A 20,170-nucleotide genomic window follows, 5' to 3' on the forward strand; every position below is an offset into this window, starting at 1 on the left:
TGGCATTTGGCAAAGAGTGATGCTTCTTCTTAACGTGTTGTAAGTGTCTGAAAGTTAGGAACACAGAAAAAACACACTAGAAATTGGTCTGAATCAGAGCAGTTTGAAAACCATGCAGAGGTCCTTGCTTCTTAAGTTGGGACACTTTCTCTGTGACACAGAGGAGGATCGTCATTCATTTCTGTTTGGCAATAATGTTAAAACCTGGACTATTCAGGAGATGGGTAATGTTTTTCACCTTAAGTGAGTTAGGCAAAAATCTTCTTAAGGAGTATTAGCCTGAGTGTTAGACTCAGCCTCTGTAGCTGAGTCTCCTCTTCATTTAGTTATTTTAACTTATATACAATAAAATTCACTCTTCTGGGGGAATAGTTATGTGAATGTTCACGAACACAGAGACATGTAACACCACTGCAGCCAAGATACAGAACAGTTCAATCACCGAAAAACATCTCCTCACACTTTCCCTTTGCAGTCAAATCGCTTCCCATCTCTAACCCCCAGCAACCACTGATCTGTTCCGAATCTTCTTTTGACAACAGCCTATTTGAGTAAGGCCCCAAATTTCTTCATGATTTGCCAGAACAGTTACAATAATAACAACAGTTAATTGTAATAGTTAATACACATTATGCATTTCCAATGTGCCAGGCACCCTCTGAAGCATTTTATAGAAGAGGAAACTGAGGCTTTGAGAAATTTTGGAAAGGAAAGCAAAGAAGAGAGGAGGGAAGAAAGACTTGCCCAAGGTCATATCATGGCAGCCCGTGGCTTGAGTCCAGGCATGTCTAACTCTACCCCCGTGGAAGACACAGAAAGTAGGACAAAGTAGAAGAAACCTACCAGTTTCAGGTAGCTCAGTTTAGACCTGGGATTGCCTTACTCTAAAACTACATGGATTTTGTGTGAGAATTTGGTTCATTAGACCAGCAGAACAATAATTGACTGGTATAAGATAAAATGAAGCCAGGTTCCTCCAACTCCTTCCGTACAACCTTTATGATATGCAATGAAGAGAAAGCCCGGATATGTTCTCCATCATCAACTTGACCTGGTGTGTAAAGCAAAGCTAGAAAAATCTCCTGATCAAATACTGAAATGTCATTTCAATGCTCTGAGCATCAAATTTCCTCTTAAATTTTCAAACAAAAAAAATAAATAACTAAATACTGAAGTGGGTCTTTCATCTTAGTCTTATGTATATTTCAGGTTGGAGTCCCCAACCCGGTCTCTGGTGATGGAGGCCCCAAAAGGAGTAGAAATAAATGCAGAAGCCGGCAATTTGGAAGCCACCTGCAGAACAGAGCTGAGACTGGAGTCCAAAGACGGAGAGGTAGGGGGTGAGAAGGACATGAGTCCAGAGAGACACAGCTCCAACCAGCCAACCTTTCCCAAATCTGCTCTGTTCTTCCCTTTGCCGCTGAAATTGCTCCTACACTGTAACAACAAAAGGTGCCAATCCAAAGGTTTCATTTCTGGAACAAATATGTTGTACAAGACAATAATCAGCCAAACCCGCAATCCATAAAAGTTATGACTTATCATCTGTATGATGCTGAGATGATCGCATGTATTGCAAATACAGAATTATGCATGTGGGTATAAAAATGAATGCTATTTCCAAATTCTGTCTTTTGTCACCTTAGAATAAGATTTAGGTAGCTGGCATAATTAAGCTTCATATCACACACATCTGGCGAAAGATGAGCTTCATTTACTTGTAGTCATTTTTAAAGTTTATGTTGTATGTTTCTACTTTCATTGAGAGTGGAAAGTCAGATTCAACAGCCATCCCAAATCAGAAGGAGCCAAAACTTCAACAGGATAAGACTAGGCATCAAGAGGATGACAGACGGCAAATATTGATTCTATTACCCCAATACAATCCCACTCTGATGAACAGAAGAGCTGCTTGTGTTTTTGCAGGCAATGTAAGCCAAATCCCCAAAGAAACTAGGATTCCACTGCAAACTTTTTAAAATGCCTTCATTGTGTTCATCAGTAAAGTTTTCTATTTAAGAATTTTAGAGAGAGGAAAACTGTATTTTTGTTTTTAAAGGAAAACTCTGTTTCACCTTTCGTATCTACTTAGCGGTGATCAGTCTCCAGCTGCCTCTGTACATCAATCCTGCCTTTTGATTGGTTTGGCATTTGCAATGTTTGTTTTAAAACAGTTAATCAGATAGAGCATTCAGTTATCAAAACTGTCTCTTCAAACAGCCAAACTCCAAACCACACACATCTAGAAATAGTGACTACATCACATACGCAGTTTATAAGTATCTCCAGACTCTGGAGAAATCAGTTATTTCGTATCAGTCACTTAAGTCCAAACACTGCTGCTTATTTTTGAAGACTTAGCACGCACATAGGCATGTTTAGGGTCCGAGCAGCCCCACAGTACAGAAAATTGTTAAGCCAGCATTTCCAAATTGATTTCATCCTGGGACTCTATTCACATGCTACATGATACACTTTTGCAAAATGCTAACATAGATAGCATTGCCAGTACACCATTGTCTTGCTAGAACATAAGCGTCTGTGAGGGTAGAGACATTATCTGTCTTATTCATCTCTGAATTCCCAGTGCCTATACTACTGCACACATAGTAGGTGCTCGTTCGATTTGAGTGGAATTGAACATTCATCTGCTGCTTTGGAATGTCAAGAAGATAAATGACAGCCTCTAACTCTTTCCTTCCTATTTACTCTTTAGATTAAGTTAGATGCTGCGAAAATCAAACTACCTAAACTGCCTCACGGATCCTACTCGCCCACAGGAACGAGGCAGAAGGTCTTCGAAGTCTGCGTCTGCGCCAACGGGAGATTATTCCTGTCCCAGGCAGGAACTGGTTCCACTTGTCAGATAAACACAAGTGTCTGCCTTTGAGAGACTATCCATAATGGACATTGTTGGCAACAGCAGGCCTTTTTTCTGGCTTTAGACACTGGCTGCCAACTATTTTTACTAGAACACAGAAAGCCTATCAAAGACCTGTGTGTGTGTGTGTGTGTGTGTGTGTGTGTGTGTTTGTGTACGTGTGTACGCGTGTGTTTGCACGCGTGAGTGTGTTTGCGAGTGTGGGTGGATATAAATATATATAAATATATATAAATAAATATATATATCCTCTGTATAAAATGAGGTTTCAGTACAAAAGGAACCATGGGTGACCCTGTGATACCCACTATCATTTCCATTCCCCCCACCACCACACACATGATAAAATCAAAACACTAATTCAGGCCCAGTATTCCCCAAACCCTTCAAAATCACAGTGTATTGGACACTTACCAAATATTCATCCACATGTGTGAGTAACGGTGTTATCTTCTCCTTTAGTGTCATTACAGGGCAGTGATGGCGGGAATCTCCAAGTCATGCCCAAGTGCTGAGACCCTTGAATTAAAAACAGACATTTGGTTTCCTTTTGTAGCTTTAGTAAAGCAGGCCAACTTCTCCCTCTTCAAGTTAGGTATGGGGCAATGCCATAGGCGTCAGCCATAGAGACTCCAAATGGCTGTTCTCCCTTTGCAGTCAAATGTTTTGGGGGCTTGTGTGGTTGGATGAATGAGGAGGATGAATTTTAGCAAAGTTTGAAAACAGTTCACCCAACTCCTGCTGTCTTACTTTTTTCAAACTCACATATTATTCCCCAGTCAAAACAGGAGTCGTAAATCAGCACAAAATAGGATAACAGCTGCTCCTCAGTCAGCTGGAAGCTACTCAATGGCCTTACAGACAAGGAATAAATGGGTGATATGTCTATGTTTAAAGGGGGAAAAAATGGCTCAAAATCTGTTAAGTCCTCACTTTTGACTTACTCAGCAGACTCCAACCAAAAATGATCAGGTCAAAGGAATAATAAAGAGAAACAAAAGAAAAGAAAGAAAAAAAAATGATTGGGTCAATCAAAATTCATAAGAACAGAACCCCAAAAGGAGCCATTTGGAAATGGAAGTCTAATCAAGAATAGCACCAGGAACCTAATTATTATTATACACTTCTCGGGATTTAGAGACATGCCTTTTACTTTTAAAGGCATGAACGCACTCACTGGTTTCAATCTTCTGATAGAATTTTTTCAGTGTTGGGGTATTCATAGCCCTAAATCCATCATTCTGTTTTCTCCACGAACGACAGATCTAAAGTACTACTCACCCCTAGAAATGATCACTGAAATGTAACATGAACTCTGTCGAGTGTCTTTATCAGAATCACTCTGTCCCCTGGGGCCCAGCAGCACCCACTCCCCCGCACGTGAATGCAGCTCTGTAATTCCCGCCATCAGCTACCTCTCATCACCCCACCTCCATCGCCATGCTCCAGGGTCACCCTGGCCAGCTCTTGTGCTGGGACAGGGGATTACACCATCTCTGTTCAAAGAGGGAGAAATGTGCCTATGCCTTCAGTCAATGCACTCAGCAAGGAGAAGCACATCCTATTTATCTTGTTACCTGTAGTTTATTTTGGGTGATTGGAGGGGCATGTTTTAGTAATGACTGGGCATCTTAAAAGAAGGTAGACAAACCAGCTGGCTGACAGATGTGGACTCTGAGGAACCCAGAATGGAGACCTAACTGGCTTCGACAGTCCTGGATGCCAGTTTGCAAGGAATGGCCCCACACTCCTAAACGAAATAGTATTTGTAGGCCTTAACGGCACTTTTTTTTTTTTTCCTCAGTAAGGTTCTAATTGTTTCTTCACAAGCAGGGGAAGATTTGTCAGAGGAGACAAATAAGAGGTTTGATAGCCTTTGCGCTGACACTCAAGCATCAGGCTGAGGTTTGCACACACGGGATGTAAAAGCAAGCTGTGTGTTGCTTTGTCACTTAGAAGTAGGGGGAAGAGGGGTGGTTCTCGCCTGCCATTGCCCTGCTGGCTTCCAGACCCCAGGCTCCCTCCACTTTTGCTAAGTATCCCAGATAGAAGAATTGGGTTGTTCAAGGACAAAATCATAAGATTGTATAGTTTACAGCACTGAGGTCTAAAAAAGAAAACTACACAAAGCCACCAAGTTGCTGTGGGTCAGTGTTATTGATATCCTGTAGGACCATGCTGCCAGAATTCTGCAGTTACCACACACAGGATTTTGCCAGGAAAGGCCACCCTTGGCTATTGGGAGCACTTACCCACCCAGTATCATTCAGATAAACAGTAGTAGCTATGAGGTCCTTTGTGGCTAAATACCTTAAGACAATTTTTTTAAGCAGACAGACCATCTTTTCATTTTTCCATCTTAAGTACACAATCTATGGATAAGAAAACGAAAGGTTCCCTGAACCGCTTTCCTCTAATTTTGTTCTAATCATTACATGAAAGTCTGAGATCAGCACCTTGGGAATTTTAAACCAATAAAAATTAGTGACGCGATCCCACTTGCAATATTTTATCCTGAAGGTAATCAGATCACAAATAGAATAAAAACAATAAAAGCATTCAAGAGTAGAAATCGAGCACCTATGGGGGACAGATATGCTATGATATCTTGATTTTCATTTCTGCTAAGTGATCACAATATACCAGAATGAGTAGGAAATTTGGCATGGATTAAGTTATGTATTTCAGTTTAGACTTTATAATTTGGTAAAATGTATTCTGAGTTCTTCCATGTACATTTTTTCCCCAGCCTCTTTCAACTAGAATATTTCTCCATGGCCATGAGAGAAAGTTTTACCTGAATTCTGGGAAAAAAAATATATATCTTTTTACATTAAAATTGATAACTTTTGATTTTTAAAAATGAGCTTCTTCCTAATCTTTATATATAATATAATCTAGATAATCACACCTTTTGGTATATTAAGCAGCAGGTGGCATAACAAGCAGAGATCAAATGAATCTTGAATATTCTAGAAGTTCTAGTATATCAATATTCTTCAGAAGAGTTTGGTAAATTCAAAATTGATCTCTAAATAGGTTTAGCACTTAGTTCTATTTGACATCTCCTCAATAAGTCATAAAGGTTCAGTTCTTGGGAAAGTACTAGAATGTGATGGAGGATTTCAAAAGCCCTCATGGTGTCCCCTATCTAGATGGAAATTTAGTATGAGGCTTTTTAATTATGTTACCCAAAGAATATATTTTATACACTTGAATTCGTTTTAACTTCCTTTACATCAGTTTTCCTACAGATCATTTTCATTGTCTATCCAGCAACCATAGACCAAAGATGGCTTGAGGTTTGGTTCTAGAACAGGGGTCAGCAAACAGATCCCAAGACCCAATCTGGCTCATCCCCTGTTTTGGTAAATAAAGTTTTATTGTAACACAGCCACATCCAATCACATACATGTTGTCCATGGCTCGTGTCCTGGAACGGCAGGGTTGCGTAGCTGTGCCAGAGACCCCCATGGCCCACAGAGCATAAAATACTTCCTAATTGGCCCTTACAGAAAAAGTTTGCTGACCCCTGACATAGAGGTCATTTATGGTACGTGTTGGACACAGCAGCAAAGAAAGCAGACTTCACGATAGCATAGAGTAAGCCTGCATTTCCTTGTGCACTTGGAATATAAGTATCTAGCTGTAGAAAAATAGTCAGCCTTACGCTGCATTAATAAAAAGTGATTATCCACTTGTCTGACAGTGCAGGCTCTCGGGATTTTGGGAATAGAGGAAGGCTTAAGGAAACAGGAAAGCTGTGATTCTCCAAGAGTTTTTTTCTTAGGACTTTTAATGGACAGGTGGTTCCTCCGTTCAGCATCTTATGTGACCAGAAGTGAAGCCGGGGTCCTATGATTTAAATTTAGAATCCCTTCTCTGAAGAGACTGTTCCTGCAGTCTCTACTCAGAGGCTTCCACCTCACCTTCCCCCATTCCAAAAAGATGCCCCTCCCATGGTCCTCCAGAGAATATTTTTGACTTAACCTGTCTTTTTGGCATCATCACCTCAGTTATTTACACCTTCAGTGTACTTACTTTCCTATGACGACACAAGGGTCTGAAGGATTGGTGGGACCAATAAGTAATTAGAAATAATAGGAAGAATAATAGGAAAGAAATAATAGGAAGAAGCATCTTAAAACATGTGGGATGAAAAAATATATAGTAAAGTTCTTTCATGAAGCTCGTGCTAGGAGGAACCAGATTAATTCCAGTTTGATTTTGTTTCCAAGGACCTGGGTTTTTTGTACTTTGGTGCTGCGGGAGTGCAAGAAAGACCTATTTTAAATTCCGTGTTTGCCTGTGTGGTAAGGCAGGTTCCTACCAGGTTCCTACCTTTCAGTCTCTGTCCCTATTGCTAATCCAAGGTTATACTCATATTCAGTATTGTTAAAATAGCATCAGTATTCTTTGTAAGTATGAGCATTCGTGTCAGGAGGAAACGCTTTTGTTTGTTTGTTTGTTTGTTTTTTAATGAAAACAACCACCATTTACCAGACCTTAACCAATGTCACTTCAGGAGACCTTCAGCATTTTATCTGGATTCAACCAAAAGGGGATTCAGGTGGCAATACTGCCCTTCACAGGAGCGCCTAGATGAGAATATCTTGCTTTTGTTTATTTTAGGCAAAAGGTAGCATGATGCTGGGACAAAAGAGATAAACAGATTCACGCAGCACCTGATCCTTACTCTAAGGCTCTACAAAATGTGAAAATCTCGTTTACGTAGGCTGTAAACAAGACCTGTTTTCTAGCTGTCCCCTGCACCAGGAAATCTTAGGCGCAAAAAGGATAACAAAGCGGTTCCTGGAATGATACATTTGCCTGGTGCCCCAGTAGCAGATGGGGGGAAAGTTATAATAAAAGAAACAACCTCAGAAAACAGGCCTCTTATCTCAAAGATAACATGTCTCTCTTTTGGTCTTTCATCACTTTCTCCTTGGTGGAAGGTTCCCCCATTTCCAACATATTTCCATTAAAATAGTCAAAGCTACTGCACTGGGATGTCAGATGCATTTCTTTCTTTGTGGTAATCGGAATTGAAAATTATACAGTTGCCTCTGAATTTCCCATTCACAAAGCTAAACCACTGATAAGAGATAAAGCAGTCTGAAGCCTGCCAGCTTCGGCCAGCACAGCATACCACCCGCTTTGGCACTTTCAAAAGCAATGTGATTTCTATGGTTCTTACAAGCTTTCTTCCTAATGGAGTCCTTGAAATTTCTCAAGGCAGATCTGAATGGCAAAGGGAAAATAATTATTTGTGGGAGGTTCTCATTTTGCATATTGTTAGAGCATAAGCATAGCAGAAAATAGCTCATTGGGGGTGACCCACGCTATTTTCTTTTGTTTTCACCCCTCTTCCTTTTATAGTTACTGACAGAATAGGAAATTAGCATCTTCCTTGGAGAAAAGAGAGCAAGAAGATGTGAGCCCTTGAGGCCCTAAGAAGTGTGGCATCATAACAGTATTAACAGTGCTATCAAATTCATCAAAACAGCCTCAGACATCCCAAGAGCAATGCTAACTCCTCCACTAAAGCCCAGGAAGTGGTAAGAGCAGTCCCACTTCCATGAGGTTTGCAGTTGGACTAGAAAAAAGTTTGTTTAGACAAGAAGTTTGTGTAGAGTCCAAATCTACCTGTTACAATAGAAAGCCAGAGTAGTGTTCCAAAACTGCCTCATCAGGTGTGTAGGCAGGCACCCTCGCTAGCAAGTGAGGGGATGTTGTGTCATCGCTGAACATTAGCTAAGATCAGATAAATAAGACACATAGGAGGCCGCCCTCTTTGGGAGAAGAGAGGAGGTACATCTGTCATAAAAATCCGCTCTGCACTCCTAGACTTGTCTAGTAGTCCATCTTCCTCCAATATCTTCACAGCACACTTCCTTCTGCATTGAGGTTATTGTGGCGAAATCAGAGATCACTCAAATTTCATAAAGTGCAAAATTCCAAGCTAGTCACGTAAAGTACATTCAAGCAGCATAGGAAAGGATTGTCTGAGGACAGGAAACAGTATTTGCTGACAAAGAAGACGTTGGTGTCTCTTTAGTCCTCATATTCATCTAATTCACGGAGTTCTAACATTTTGAAGGTCATAGATTCTTTTGAGAATCTGAGCAAAGTTCTGAAACTTCTCCCCAAAAAGAATTGCACCCAAGAAATTTTGCATAAAATCAAAGAGGCCTTTTGTGACCCAAAGTCTACTATACAATGTGGCAAGAGTTGGATTCTATTCTCCAATTATAATAACAATTTTTATTAAGTAATATTCATTGAGCACTTATTATGTGTTAGGCCCTCTGCTGTTTTACATGCATTCACTGTTTCATCCTCAAAATAATCCTTTGAGTTAGGTTCTATTATAGTTCCAACTTAACAGCTGTGGAAACTGAGGCTTAGAGAAGTTAAGAAACTTGCCCAAAACTGCCAACTAGACAATGGCTGAGCTGGAATGTGAATCTTACTCCAGACCACTGTGTTATAAAGTCACCAACAGGTCAAACTATTTTTCAGGCTGTTAAGAAGTGTCTCCTACCAGTTTTTAGACTAGACCAGTTGGGACGGATAAAGCTATAAAACTTTTATCTCCCTTCTTTCTGTAATCTCTCATCCGTGACAGCATCCAGTATGAAAGTGTAGATACATGGGGTGAAAATATAGAAAGTCTGTCTGAATAATAGAATCTGGAACCCAAAAGAAATGACTTTGCTCTGTGTGTGGTTCTTGTTAAGGCAGGCTCCTTGTCCTTACAAATCGGAAGACGCCTGGGTTGTCAGCCTTACATTTAAGAGAAAAATGTAATACTCAGTAATCTATGGGTGTGGCTACACAAGTTAGCATTTCTACACACATCGATCTCCTTCCCCTATTCTTCACTTCACTAGACAAGGGTCTTATTGTAAATGAGCTCTTTGGCACCATTTGGTTATCATACTTGTAGCAAAAGTCAAGGAAAGAATCAAAGAGAAGGGAGCTCAGTCTCTGCCATTGTCCCTGCTTTCCTACAAGATGACAGGACTAGCTAGCAAGGACTCAATTCGCATTCAGCATCCAATACCCAGCCTGGCCACTCTGGCTCTGATAATGGCTTGAGCTCCACACCCCATACCTTGTCAGTCATCACTAACGAGCCATACCCCTCCCCACGTGTAGAATTCTTCTCACCAAAGCACTCAGGCTGTCACTAGCCATTGATGTGAGCTGGAAAAGGGACCCATTTGCTAATTCTTGTTTAAACAGTGGCACCCTTTAACCTTGACCCTGTTCGTTTTACACTGGGTGTCCTAGATGCGGTAATGAGGTTGGTGGCATTCCAACTACTAAAGGAGACGAGTGCATCTGAAGTCCTTTATAACTTGGTGGTTTGGGGGCACTTTCATCTGCTGAGCAAAGGGATCAGGGCTTGATCTGTAAGGATTAAAAGACCAAAAACCATTTTGAAGGATTAACTCAGCCAGGTTCCTGACCATCCAAACACGTCGTCAAGTAGAATGCCCATGTTAAGGTCCCGCTGTCAACGTGCCCCCACCCAGAGCTGAGAGGCCACAGCAGCAAAGAGACGGGACTTGCCCTATCTTTCTGTAGTCCCCAACAGCACATATCTGATCCCAGGGGATGGAGGGGGGCTTCTTGTGGACAGAGCTGCTCTCTGCTCCCAACAGGCTCTGCCCAGGGCCAGCCAGGGTCCTGCAGGGCTGACTCAATCACCTCATTAAACTTGAGTAAAGGCATAAGCTCAAAAAAGACAAAGGCCCTGTTTTAGGGTAAGTCATTCAGGGGTTTTATTTTAATGGTGTTTGTGTCGCAGGGGCAAATCAGGAATGGGTATCTTTAAAGAGTCTCATGGATCAAACATCGCCAGAGCCAGAAGTCAGGCTCCTTGGTAGAGAAGGGAGATCCTAGCAAAGCAGAAGAAGAGTCAGTAAACCTGAGTTAACCTAATTTGTGTGCAGTGTTTTGTTGATGGAGGAATGGAGTTTGCCATGTTAACGACCTCCCCAGGCAACTTTCTCTTTTTCTGAGGTCACGAAGATGCAGCAACAGACCACTTCAGGAGGTCAGGTTTTAGAAAGAATAGAGGACACATCTATCATTGTGCTGGCTAGATGCACTCCTGGGGAAGCCAGATTCTGGTGCTTTTAACAGAAAAGATGAGGTCACAAAAGTCCCATTTGCTTGGAGATTTTGGAAAAGGAACCCCATTCCCATAAAGCAGTTAAGTTCAACCTTGGGGTTATTTTTGGTTTGATTTTGTTTTGTTTTTCTCTGGGTTTGGGTGTGATGTAAGAAAGAGCTTAGTTTTGTCTTGTTTTGAATAACATCAATCCTTGCACACTCTATGCAAAAATTTTGTAAGCATTGCAATAATGCTATGAATTACAAGGAACTATTTTAACTTTATTACACTTTCTGTATAAAAAAGTTTGTATTTAATATTATTTCAACTGCAGTCTTGTAAAATATATTAATAAAAATAATGATTGGTAAGAAGGAAGGCACCCTTGTCCACTTCTTTAGGGAGTTCCTCTTTCACAGTTGATAAAGCAGTCACTCCTATTTGATGCTACCTCAGAAACAAATTTTCAGATTAACCTCTCCTCGGCATCTCTTTGATCACTGGCCTAACATGTTGGTTGAGCCATTTTGGCTCCCAGGAAGAAATTCCCACAGGTTGCATTATAAAAGAGAGCTTACTACAAGGCAATACATCGCCTGAAATTGAGAGTCCCCAGGAGTTGGAGCAGGTGAAGGAAGAGCCATGCTCTCCTGCTCTCCCAATGACCTTCTCTAAATCAGTGAAGAAGCCAGTATAGTCCCCAGTAAGTTAAACCTTTTTAACTGGCCTCCTTCAGCATCCTTGGTGAGTCTACGGATGAGCCACTTTAGAGCTAGGTGCCATCCCTGACTCAATCAGTTTTCATCCTCTTCCAAAGAATATCCTACCACTGCTCCCCTAGATGCATCCGTTGGTGAAATAACTTATGATAGAAGGCATCATGCCGAACCACTCTGATTAACGCGTCACAATTAATCCTCCATTTTGAGCATCTCTCCTCGCCTGACCTTCCACATGCTATTCCCTCCGCCTAGAATGTCTTCCTATCTAGCACCACGCTTCCCCGGAAACCACCCTTCAGGATCCCATTCCCATATCATCTTACCTCTGTGGCCTTCATCACTCTTCCTGGATTCCCCTATTAAGTTGTTCTAATTTTGTTTATAATTCTACAATGTATTATGATTTACCTATCAACCTGGAACCTTAGAATGCTTGTATTCATTTTTAAAGTTTATAAAGGACCTTCGTAATTTTAAAGTTTATAAAGGACCTTAAATTGACCTTCATAATATGTTGTCAGGGAGATAAGTCATTTCCTCATCTAGAAATTCTATGACAAGTTTTACATACTCAGTGCACAGCAGAACAAAAGAGACAATAAGCACATAATTCACACCGCCGTATTTTCATTGTAGGCTACATCTCATCACATTTAGCTCCTGACTACAAATGACACCGAAGCATTATTATAGAATCCTCAAGGTCAAAGGCTATAATAAAAATTGTATTCCCGATCAGGATACAATTTATCTCCAAAAATATAGTAATTTTATTACCTGGTTTCTTTTTTGGGGGAACAGGGGAAAGAGGGAATTTACCCCCAAAAAAATTAAAAATCTAAATCAAAGAGAATGAAATTAGAGAAATCACCATTCAAGAGAGCTGATGCACTGGTGGGAAAAAAAGTTCAAGTGTTACGTGTAGCTACAATAATAGAGAAATACTCATGAGAGGGAAAGTCTGTTACTGATGAGTCAAGCTAATTGACGTCATTGTTGACAAAATTAGAAAGCAGATGAAATAACAGGCTAAAAAGAGCTCCATTCCTTTTCTTTCATGGAAGAAAAATTTTTTTAATGGAAAATATGTATAAATCTGCAACTTTCACATTTCCTCTGATCTTGATTCCTTTAAAAAAGATGTAAGATTCTGTAGCCCGCTTAATAATCCAGCCCTACTTTATCTGAGAAAAAGAGCCAGGATACCCAGGTAGGGGGTGAGAGTCATAGTGCAGAGAAATAAACGCATTTCAGAACAACTAATTCAGCAACCTGGATGAATTAGCGTCTCCAATTAAGTCCAATGACAGGCTAATTTTAGTTTGTGACGGCCAAATTTTAATCACGTGCGATAACGCCAAACCCTTGCAGTTGAGAATCAATTTATAGCCTCCAAGGCAGACCTTCATGACCTATCGATGGACAAACAGCAGATCAGCCTTTGAGACTCTGTGGCACAAATAACTTAAACATGATAGAATACCTGGGAGATAGTTCAAGATAACTCTTATTAGAATGTAAAATGGGTCTGTAAAGTGTAAAAACAGAAATCTTTCAAATTATAATATATTTTAATAGGAAGTAAGCATTTTGAAACAACAAAGTTTAGGATAATAGATAGTAAATCAAAGGTAGAAACTATGACACTAAAATATCTGTTTTAATCTATTAAGAGACCAAGTCAAGAGTATCATTTAAAAACACGCTGGACAAAAATTAACCTATAAAACTTGAATAAGAGGAAAAATCAATATTTTAACATAGACTTTATGATAAAAACTATTAGGAGAGATTCAGATTAACAATAGACAATGATAAAATCCCTGTCTTAGTATACATGAGTAAACCATTATACTGAGCATTCAAGTAATAAAAACTCAAAACCCAAAACTTGGAAATATAAGACATTTTCAGAGAGATAAATATAAAAAGAAGAGACCACCTCAGCTATACAGACTAAAATTGATAAAGATTTTCATGTTTTCCCTCAAGTTAATTTGCACACTTCACAAAATTCCAGTCAAAATCCCAACAGAAATTTTCTGGGAAGCAAATAATTCTAAAATTTATCAGACAAAATAAAACAGAAAAAAAAAAAGGTAAGGTATATTCTCTGTAACAAGGCACCAAAATGACACAAAACTAACAAACTGCTTAAAAGCACAAAATAGAAATCATAAAGAGAGGAATATTTCAAAAACAGACATACAGATCAATTGCATTTGGTATTATTTCCCTACCAGGCAAATACCTTTGTTTTTTCTTTGTCTAGCTTAGCCTGGTTCTCCCTCTAAGATTTGACTCAGACATCTCCCCTCCAGGAAGGATTCTCCGATTTGCTGTCTTAATGGATCAAGTAGCCCTTTCTCTGTACTCTCAGGGAACACTGGGCATACCCCTAATATGGCCTACTTGGCGCTGAAGCATGTATTCATTCTTCTGCTTGCCCCACTGAACGTGGGCTCAAGAATATTGTTATCACCTGAGCCTAGCAGAGAGCCAGGCACCTAAACAGAAATGGTTGAACAGACCAGAAAACCCAGAAACAGACTCAAGTGGATTTAAGAATTTGACTTATATCAATTTATGGGTTCAATCTTCCATTTATTCTTAAGCACCCCAAAACAGAGAATAAGAACAAGAGGTCGTTTCTGCATTCATGCAACTCACAACTTGGCAATCTTGCCAAGAAAGCCAACAGCCACAGATGAAAACAAGCAATTATGGGGTGTACATGGTACCAGGGAAGAAGATAGCTGGAATGCCGTGACTAACCAATGGAACGGAAACGGATTATTTGATTGTAATTAGGAAAATTGATCAGCCTTTTTTTTGGAGGGGGTAGGGAGGGGGGTCTTCAGAGTCCCACATTAAACGACCTCCGGTGGACCAGAGTTAAATGTATTTGTTCACATGGTATCTACTGAATGTGTGTTCTCTTGTAAATATAACACACTCCTTGCCCTTGAATCTCTCAGAGGTCCAAAGTGGTGGACAGAGATCTGGGAAAGTCAATTACAACTAGCATGGGAGAAGCTGTGAAAGAGATGAGAAAAAAATAACAGGAAATCAAATAACAACGAACCTATGACCTAAAGAATAACGATAAAAAAAATCACAGAGGAAAAACTGGCACATTGAAGCATATACAATTCTTTTAAGTTCTTGCTTCCCCCACCACACCCCACTCCCAGAACTTTCTTTTTAAATAAAATAATAACAGTAAATAGAAGAAATGATGAAAACGTATGTTCTTTTAGGAGCGCATGCAAATTAAAAAGAAAACCATCAAGACCTGACTAAGTAAACGAACAAAAGAGACAACAAGCACATAATTCACCCCAGCAAAAATATACATTCTTTTCTCCATTCTAAGACGCTGTAAGATGTAACAGAGAATTAATAACCACTTTTCAAGGAAAACAAAGGAATGCGACCACAAGAAAATATTCACTTTAACTTTGAGATGCAATCTGATTTCAAAAATGTTAAAAACTGCAATTTAGAATCTGCTAAATAAAATGTGGTTTAATCTGTCAAATAAATGTCATTAAACATATTCCTACCCCTACAAAAAAAACTGAATTAAATCAAAGATTTTTTTTTTTTAAACCTACCAAATTGGCTAAATAAATAGACTGTTTTGAGGGCCATGTAATAAGGCTGTGTTTTATATTTTATGTTTAATCTTGAAAAGAAGGTCCTATAAGGTAGGTATTATCCCCTTTTTACATAAATATGTTCAAAGAAATTAAGGAACTTGCCTAGGGTAATTCTACTAGCAAATGGCAGAGCTGAGTTTTAACTTCAAGTATAATTTTCTCCATTATATGAAGTTGCCTACCTTTCCTGTCAAAAAGGAGTGAGACAAATACACCAGTGCACCAGTGCAGCAGGCATTGGTGTATACTTTCAGAAGGTAATCAGTCAATATTTTTAAAGAGTCATAAGAATGTTCATACCCTTTGGCCTAGTAATCCCATTTTCACAATTCATCCAAGCAACAATATTTGAATAGGAAAAATTGTTAGCAACAGTGATATACAATGCAAAGATGGGAATTTAAAGATGGGAAAAAATAGCAACAATACCTAACCAGATGAAAGGGAAAGCTATTTAGATCTCGGTTATTTCAACTTTATGGAATATCATGCTGCCTTTAAAAATGATTGTGAGGATTTTGTTTCAGTCTGGCAAAATATAATGTTAAGAATGTAAAAATGATGTATACACTTGAATCAAGACTCTAGGGAACCTGAAAAAGCAGCAAGATGATTTACTTGGATGGTGATATTGTAAGTATATTTTTCTTATCATTCTTGTGTTTATAATATTTGTATAATAAACTTTTCCAAAAAACTAGTATCTGTTCTTTTTCTGTTAAACAGAATTAGTGACACATAGCCTTTGATCCCACAAATAATCTGAAAGAAGGAAATTTACAGACTCAAAATTGTTTAGTGCAGTGTTTTCATAAAGAAAACAAAATCTGGAATTTACCTTTTCCCCAACAAATAGGGACAATAAGTAAATAAATTATGGCACAATCAATAGAATATTGTAAGTATTAAAATGATTTTGCAAACCACAGAACAATGTTACATGTTTGAAATAAATCAAAAAGACCTAAAATTACATGAAAGCTGATTGCAGAGATATATATATATGTGTGTATATGTGTATGTATATATACATACATATATATGTGTGTATATATATATATGTGTATGTGTGTATATATATGTGTATATATATGTGTATATATGTGTATACACATATGTGTGTGTGTATATATATCTATATATATATACACACAAACATATATATATATATATATATAAATTTATTGTTATGGATGAAAAGGGACCACTAACAATTTTAAGTTGCAGTGTTAAGGTAATATGAATATGGCAGTTTATTTCTGTTTTCCTAAACTTTCTTAAGTATGGTTACTTTATAACCATTAATTTTGTAAAATGAATGAACAAAAATCACTTTCAAGCTTAGCCAAAAATAAATTCTTTAATTGTCAATTTTCAGTCCATTTATCAAGTCAGCCAATGGATCAAATTTGAAAAGACCTCTGAACATAGAGAACACCTGAGGATTTAAGTGGCCTCTCGTTCCATTTCACAGAAGGATGAGCTCTTTGAAAATGTTCTCTTGGTCCCTGTGATGGTTACAAAGCTCTACTACAGAATTGACATCAAACAAGCCACACATCTAAGCTCTACTTGGGCCCAAGGTTGTAGGAACTTAGCTCCCCTACCGAGCTTCAAGCAACAGCCAGGTGGAAAGAGCCCAACCCTTCCCCCTTTCAAGACACTTGAAGGGGAACCAAAGGAAACTTTTCTTTTTACCACAACTTGAAATGAATAGCTGCCTTAGATGTGACAGTAATAATTTATGCAGTCCAGTCTTGGCGATCCTTTATGATCATTGCTATCTTAATTCACTCTCATCCCCAAACTTCACACCTTCCTCCAGCCTCAACATTCCAGGTGTGTTTCACCAAGTTAGACCTGATGTTCTCATTTCCAGTGGTTTCATACAGATTTGGTATATCTTAAACCCATCCCTCCATGATTTCTGGGCTCCATAACCTATCTCCCTTGGTTCCCATGACACTGCAATTCATGATTCCCCCCCCAACATCTGACTAATCCTTTTCCTCTCTATAAAAGACTCCATAATAGATAATCCACCAAACTCTCCAGAACCCAATAAGTAACCTCTTGTCCAGTACTATACACAGTTACCACAAGGATCCTTCTCTACTCTTTCAAAGCTTTAAAAGCTAAATACCTGTAAAACTGTAATCTGGCCAAACAAGTTTATCTCCATTAATCCTTACCCTTCAAGCCAAATGAGTATTCTCTAACCAAACTGTGTTTCTTAACAGGAAATGGGCTTAACACAGGGTAATGGTTACAGACACTGAGAAAGGGTTTTGGTGCCAACTGATTCCCGGAAAGACTTTGTGACTAGCCCAGTCTACAAGCGTAAAAGCAGGGGAGATAACTGTGTCTAAGACCAGGTTCCCTCATAAAGAATGCCAGTAAATTCTGATCTCGACAGTCTGGGAAAGTTCCTAATACTTTCAACCATCCCTACTCAATTATTTTCTTTAGTCTTCCTCAGCATTATCTGTATAGTTTACGCTCTTCCTTGAAGGAAGAAATATTCCTTCTTGTGAATCCCTTGCTTCTTGTCTTGAATCTTGTTATATTTTGCCTACCAACATAGTCAAATCTCTCCTGTGATACACCGACCCAAAAGTGTTCTCTCAACCCTCCCCACCCCAAGAAATTCACCAAAATCTTGAAAAGCTATATTCACTTCTTCAGTATACACACTTATAAGTATCCTCCAATCTAATTTTAGCCTCTACTTCTAATAGATATTATTCTCTGAAAAAAAGGTCACCATTGACCTCTTACTGGTAAAATCAGGTTTTCCAGAGGCAATTTCTCCATTTTGATGCAATCCAGCCCAGAGTCCATGCCGTAGAAGATTGGGGTGGTAGCCAACACAGCACCCACTTACCCGCCCTATTTCCTTCTAGAACCCCCTCTGGTTCAGACACCCATTTTGCCCCTATGACATCCACATGATTGAGAGAAACAAGAAATGTTATCAATAAATAATAGATAAACCAAAGCACTCAGAACTCCTTATTTTTATTTTCCATTTGGATGAGCATTTGGTGATTTCACACTATCTCAGACAGATCTCTGACATATGTTTTAAAATTTGCATTATTGATTTCATCCTCTGACAGCTGTGTCATGATTCTGAGAGTTACAGCAACTTTTCACAAAGAAATAGAAAGTGGCCACTCCCCAACTCCTTCCACCATGATTGTACTTTCCTCATATTTTCTCCTTGCCTTTAACTCTTTCTTTGGGTATCATGTCTCCTTCCCCAGGTCATCAGTCTTTCTTTTGTCTGTAAAATAAGTACAGTTGGCACAGACAGTGACCTTCCTTGTATGCTTCCTTTTTTTCTGCATCTGCCAAACAGGGACTTTATTGGATTACCAAATAATCCTTTAAAATTATCCCACTTAATTGTCACAGTAACATTATAAAATCAGTAAGACATACATCATCTTGCAAATGGGGAAACGGAGTCCCAGAAAGACTTTGTGACTAGCCCAGTCTACATGTGTAAAAGCAGGAGAGGCAGATCTAGAATGTGTTCGGTGTATCTGTCTTTACTGAATACCAACCATGTGGCAGGGACTCCAACCCAAGTGCCAGTACACCTTTCAAAATCAGCTGCTGTAGCACAGAGAAAAGAAAGTTAACGTTGTCTCCTGTCTGGCCACTAATTATTTGACTGTGAGAATCTTTGAGCCTCAGTTCCTTCCTATCAGATGAGTGATCTCCACTAGTGCTCACGTCTGGTGATTCCCCAAGTGTTCTAGGAACTATTTATCATCAGAGCAACCCGTTCTAAATCATGGACAGGACAAGCCCATTCATTCATTGACCAAATATTTAATGAGCATGTGCTAAGTGCTGGCCATGCTTCTAGGTGTTTGGGGAGGTACTTGGCCTCCACCATCCTGGAGTTTACTATCTACCGTGTTTCCCTAAAAATAAGACCTAGCTGGACAATTAGCTCTAATGCATCTTTTGAAGCAAAAACTAATATAAGACCCAGTCTTATTTTTACTATAAGACTGGGTCTTATATAATATAATAATATAATATAATGTAATATAATATAATATGATACCAGATCTTATATTAATTTTTGCTCCAAAAGATGCATTAGAGCTGATTGTCTGGCTAGGTCTTATTTTCAGGGAAACAAGGTAATAGGAAGAGGTAATCCAAAAATAAACAAACAAAAAAAATCACGATAATTTCCAGACACCAAAAAATGTGCAAGTAAACCCCTCCCCGAAGAGGGGACATCAGAGTGGAAATTTGATGCGAAGAAGTCAGGCACATAAAAAGCTAGAAGCAAAGAATTCCAGGAGAGGACGCAGAAAGTCCTGAAAGAAGTGTGGCAAGTTTCATTGCTTAGAAAGACTGAATCAACTGCTTTGCTCGTCTTCATGTTCTTCTGTGAATCAGACATAGAATGTGAGTATTGCCTTTCGTCTGCTAGGAGAGTTTGAACGTGCATCTGTGCTCCAGGAGATGAGAATGCTGTTTTTAGGTGTGAGGGGTGGCCTCGTTCATTGAGCATCAAGGACTAGAATAAAAGAACCAAAGGATACAAGGAATGCCTCTGAGGCTAACAATAGAGTATAGAGATCCACGAGGTTAATAAGAATAAGACCGAAGTCACAGGTAACTGGGAGAAGACACTTCACACTGCCCCATACCAGAGTAGGGCCAAAATTTCAGCAGCCAGGATATGGCATACCATGGATTGCCCAAGAAGGCTGGCCCCCAGGGAAGAGAATCCTCCACTTAAGGAGAGTCC

At 39.2% G+C, this 20,170-nt stretch overlaps 1 protein-coding gene across 3 annotated transcripts in view; it reads left to right on the plus strand.

The window, feature by feature from the left end:
- The window catches only part of SGCD (sarcoglycan delta), an 832,261-nt gene extending 825,280 nt beyond the window's left edge, over positions 1–6,981 (plus strand). For 2 of the 3 annotated variants that reach the window (XM_033096288.1, XM_033096287.1), the window contains 2 exons: positions 1,210–1,333; positions 2,717–6,981. In XM_033096288.1, coding sequence (XP_032952179.1) covers positions 1,210–1,333; positions 2,717–2,890 — 298 coding nt within the window. In that variant the 3' untranslated portion in view covers positions 2,891–6,981. Of the gene's footprint in view, positions 1–1,209; positions 1,705–2,716 lie in introns of those variants that run through there. The other variant, XM_033096286.1, reaches the window with a different exon arrangement.
- The last annotated feature ends 13,189 nt before the right edge of the window (positions 6,982–20,170 follow it).

Source organism: Rhinolophus ferrumequinum, chromosome 24 (genome assembly GCF_004115265.2).
Source record: "Rhinolophus ferrumequinum isolate MPI-CBG mRhiFer1 chromosome 24, mRhiFer1_v1.p, whole genome shotgun sequence".
Taxonomy (NCBI): Eukaryota; Metazoa; Chordata; class Mammalia; order Chiroptera; family Rhinolophidae; genus Rhinolophus; species Rhinolophus ferrumequinum.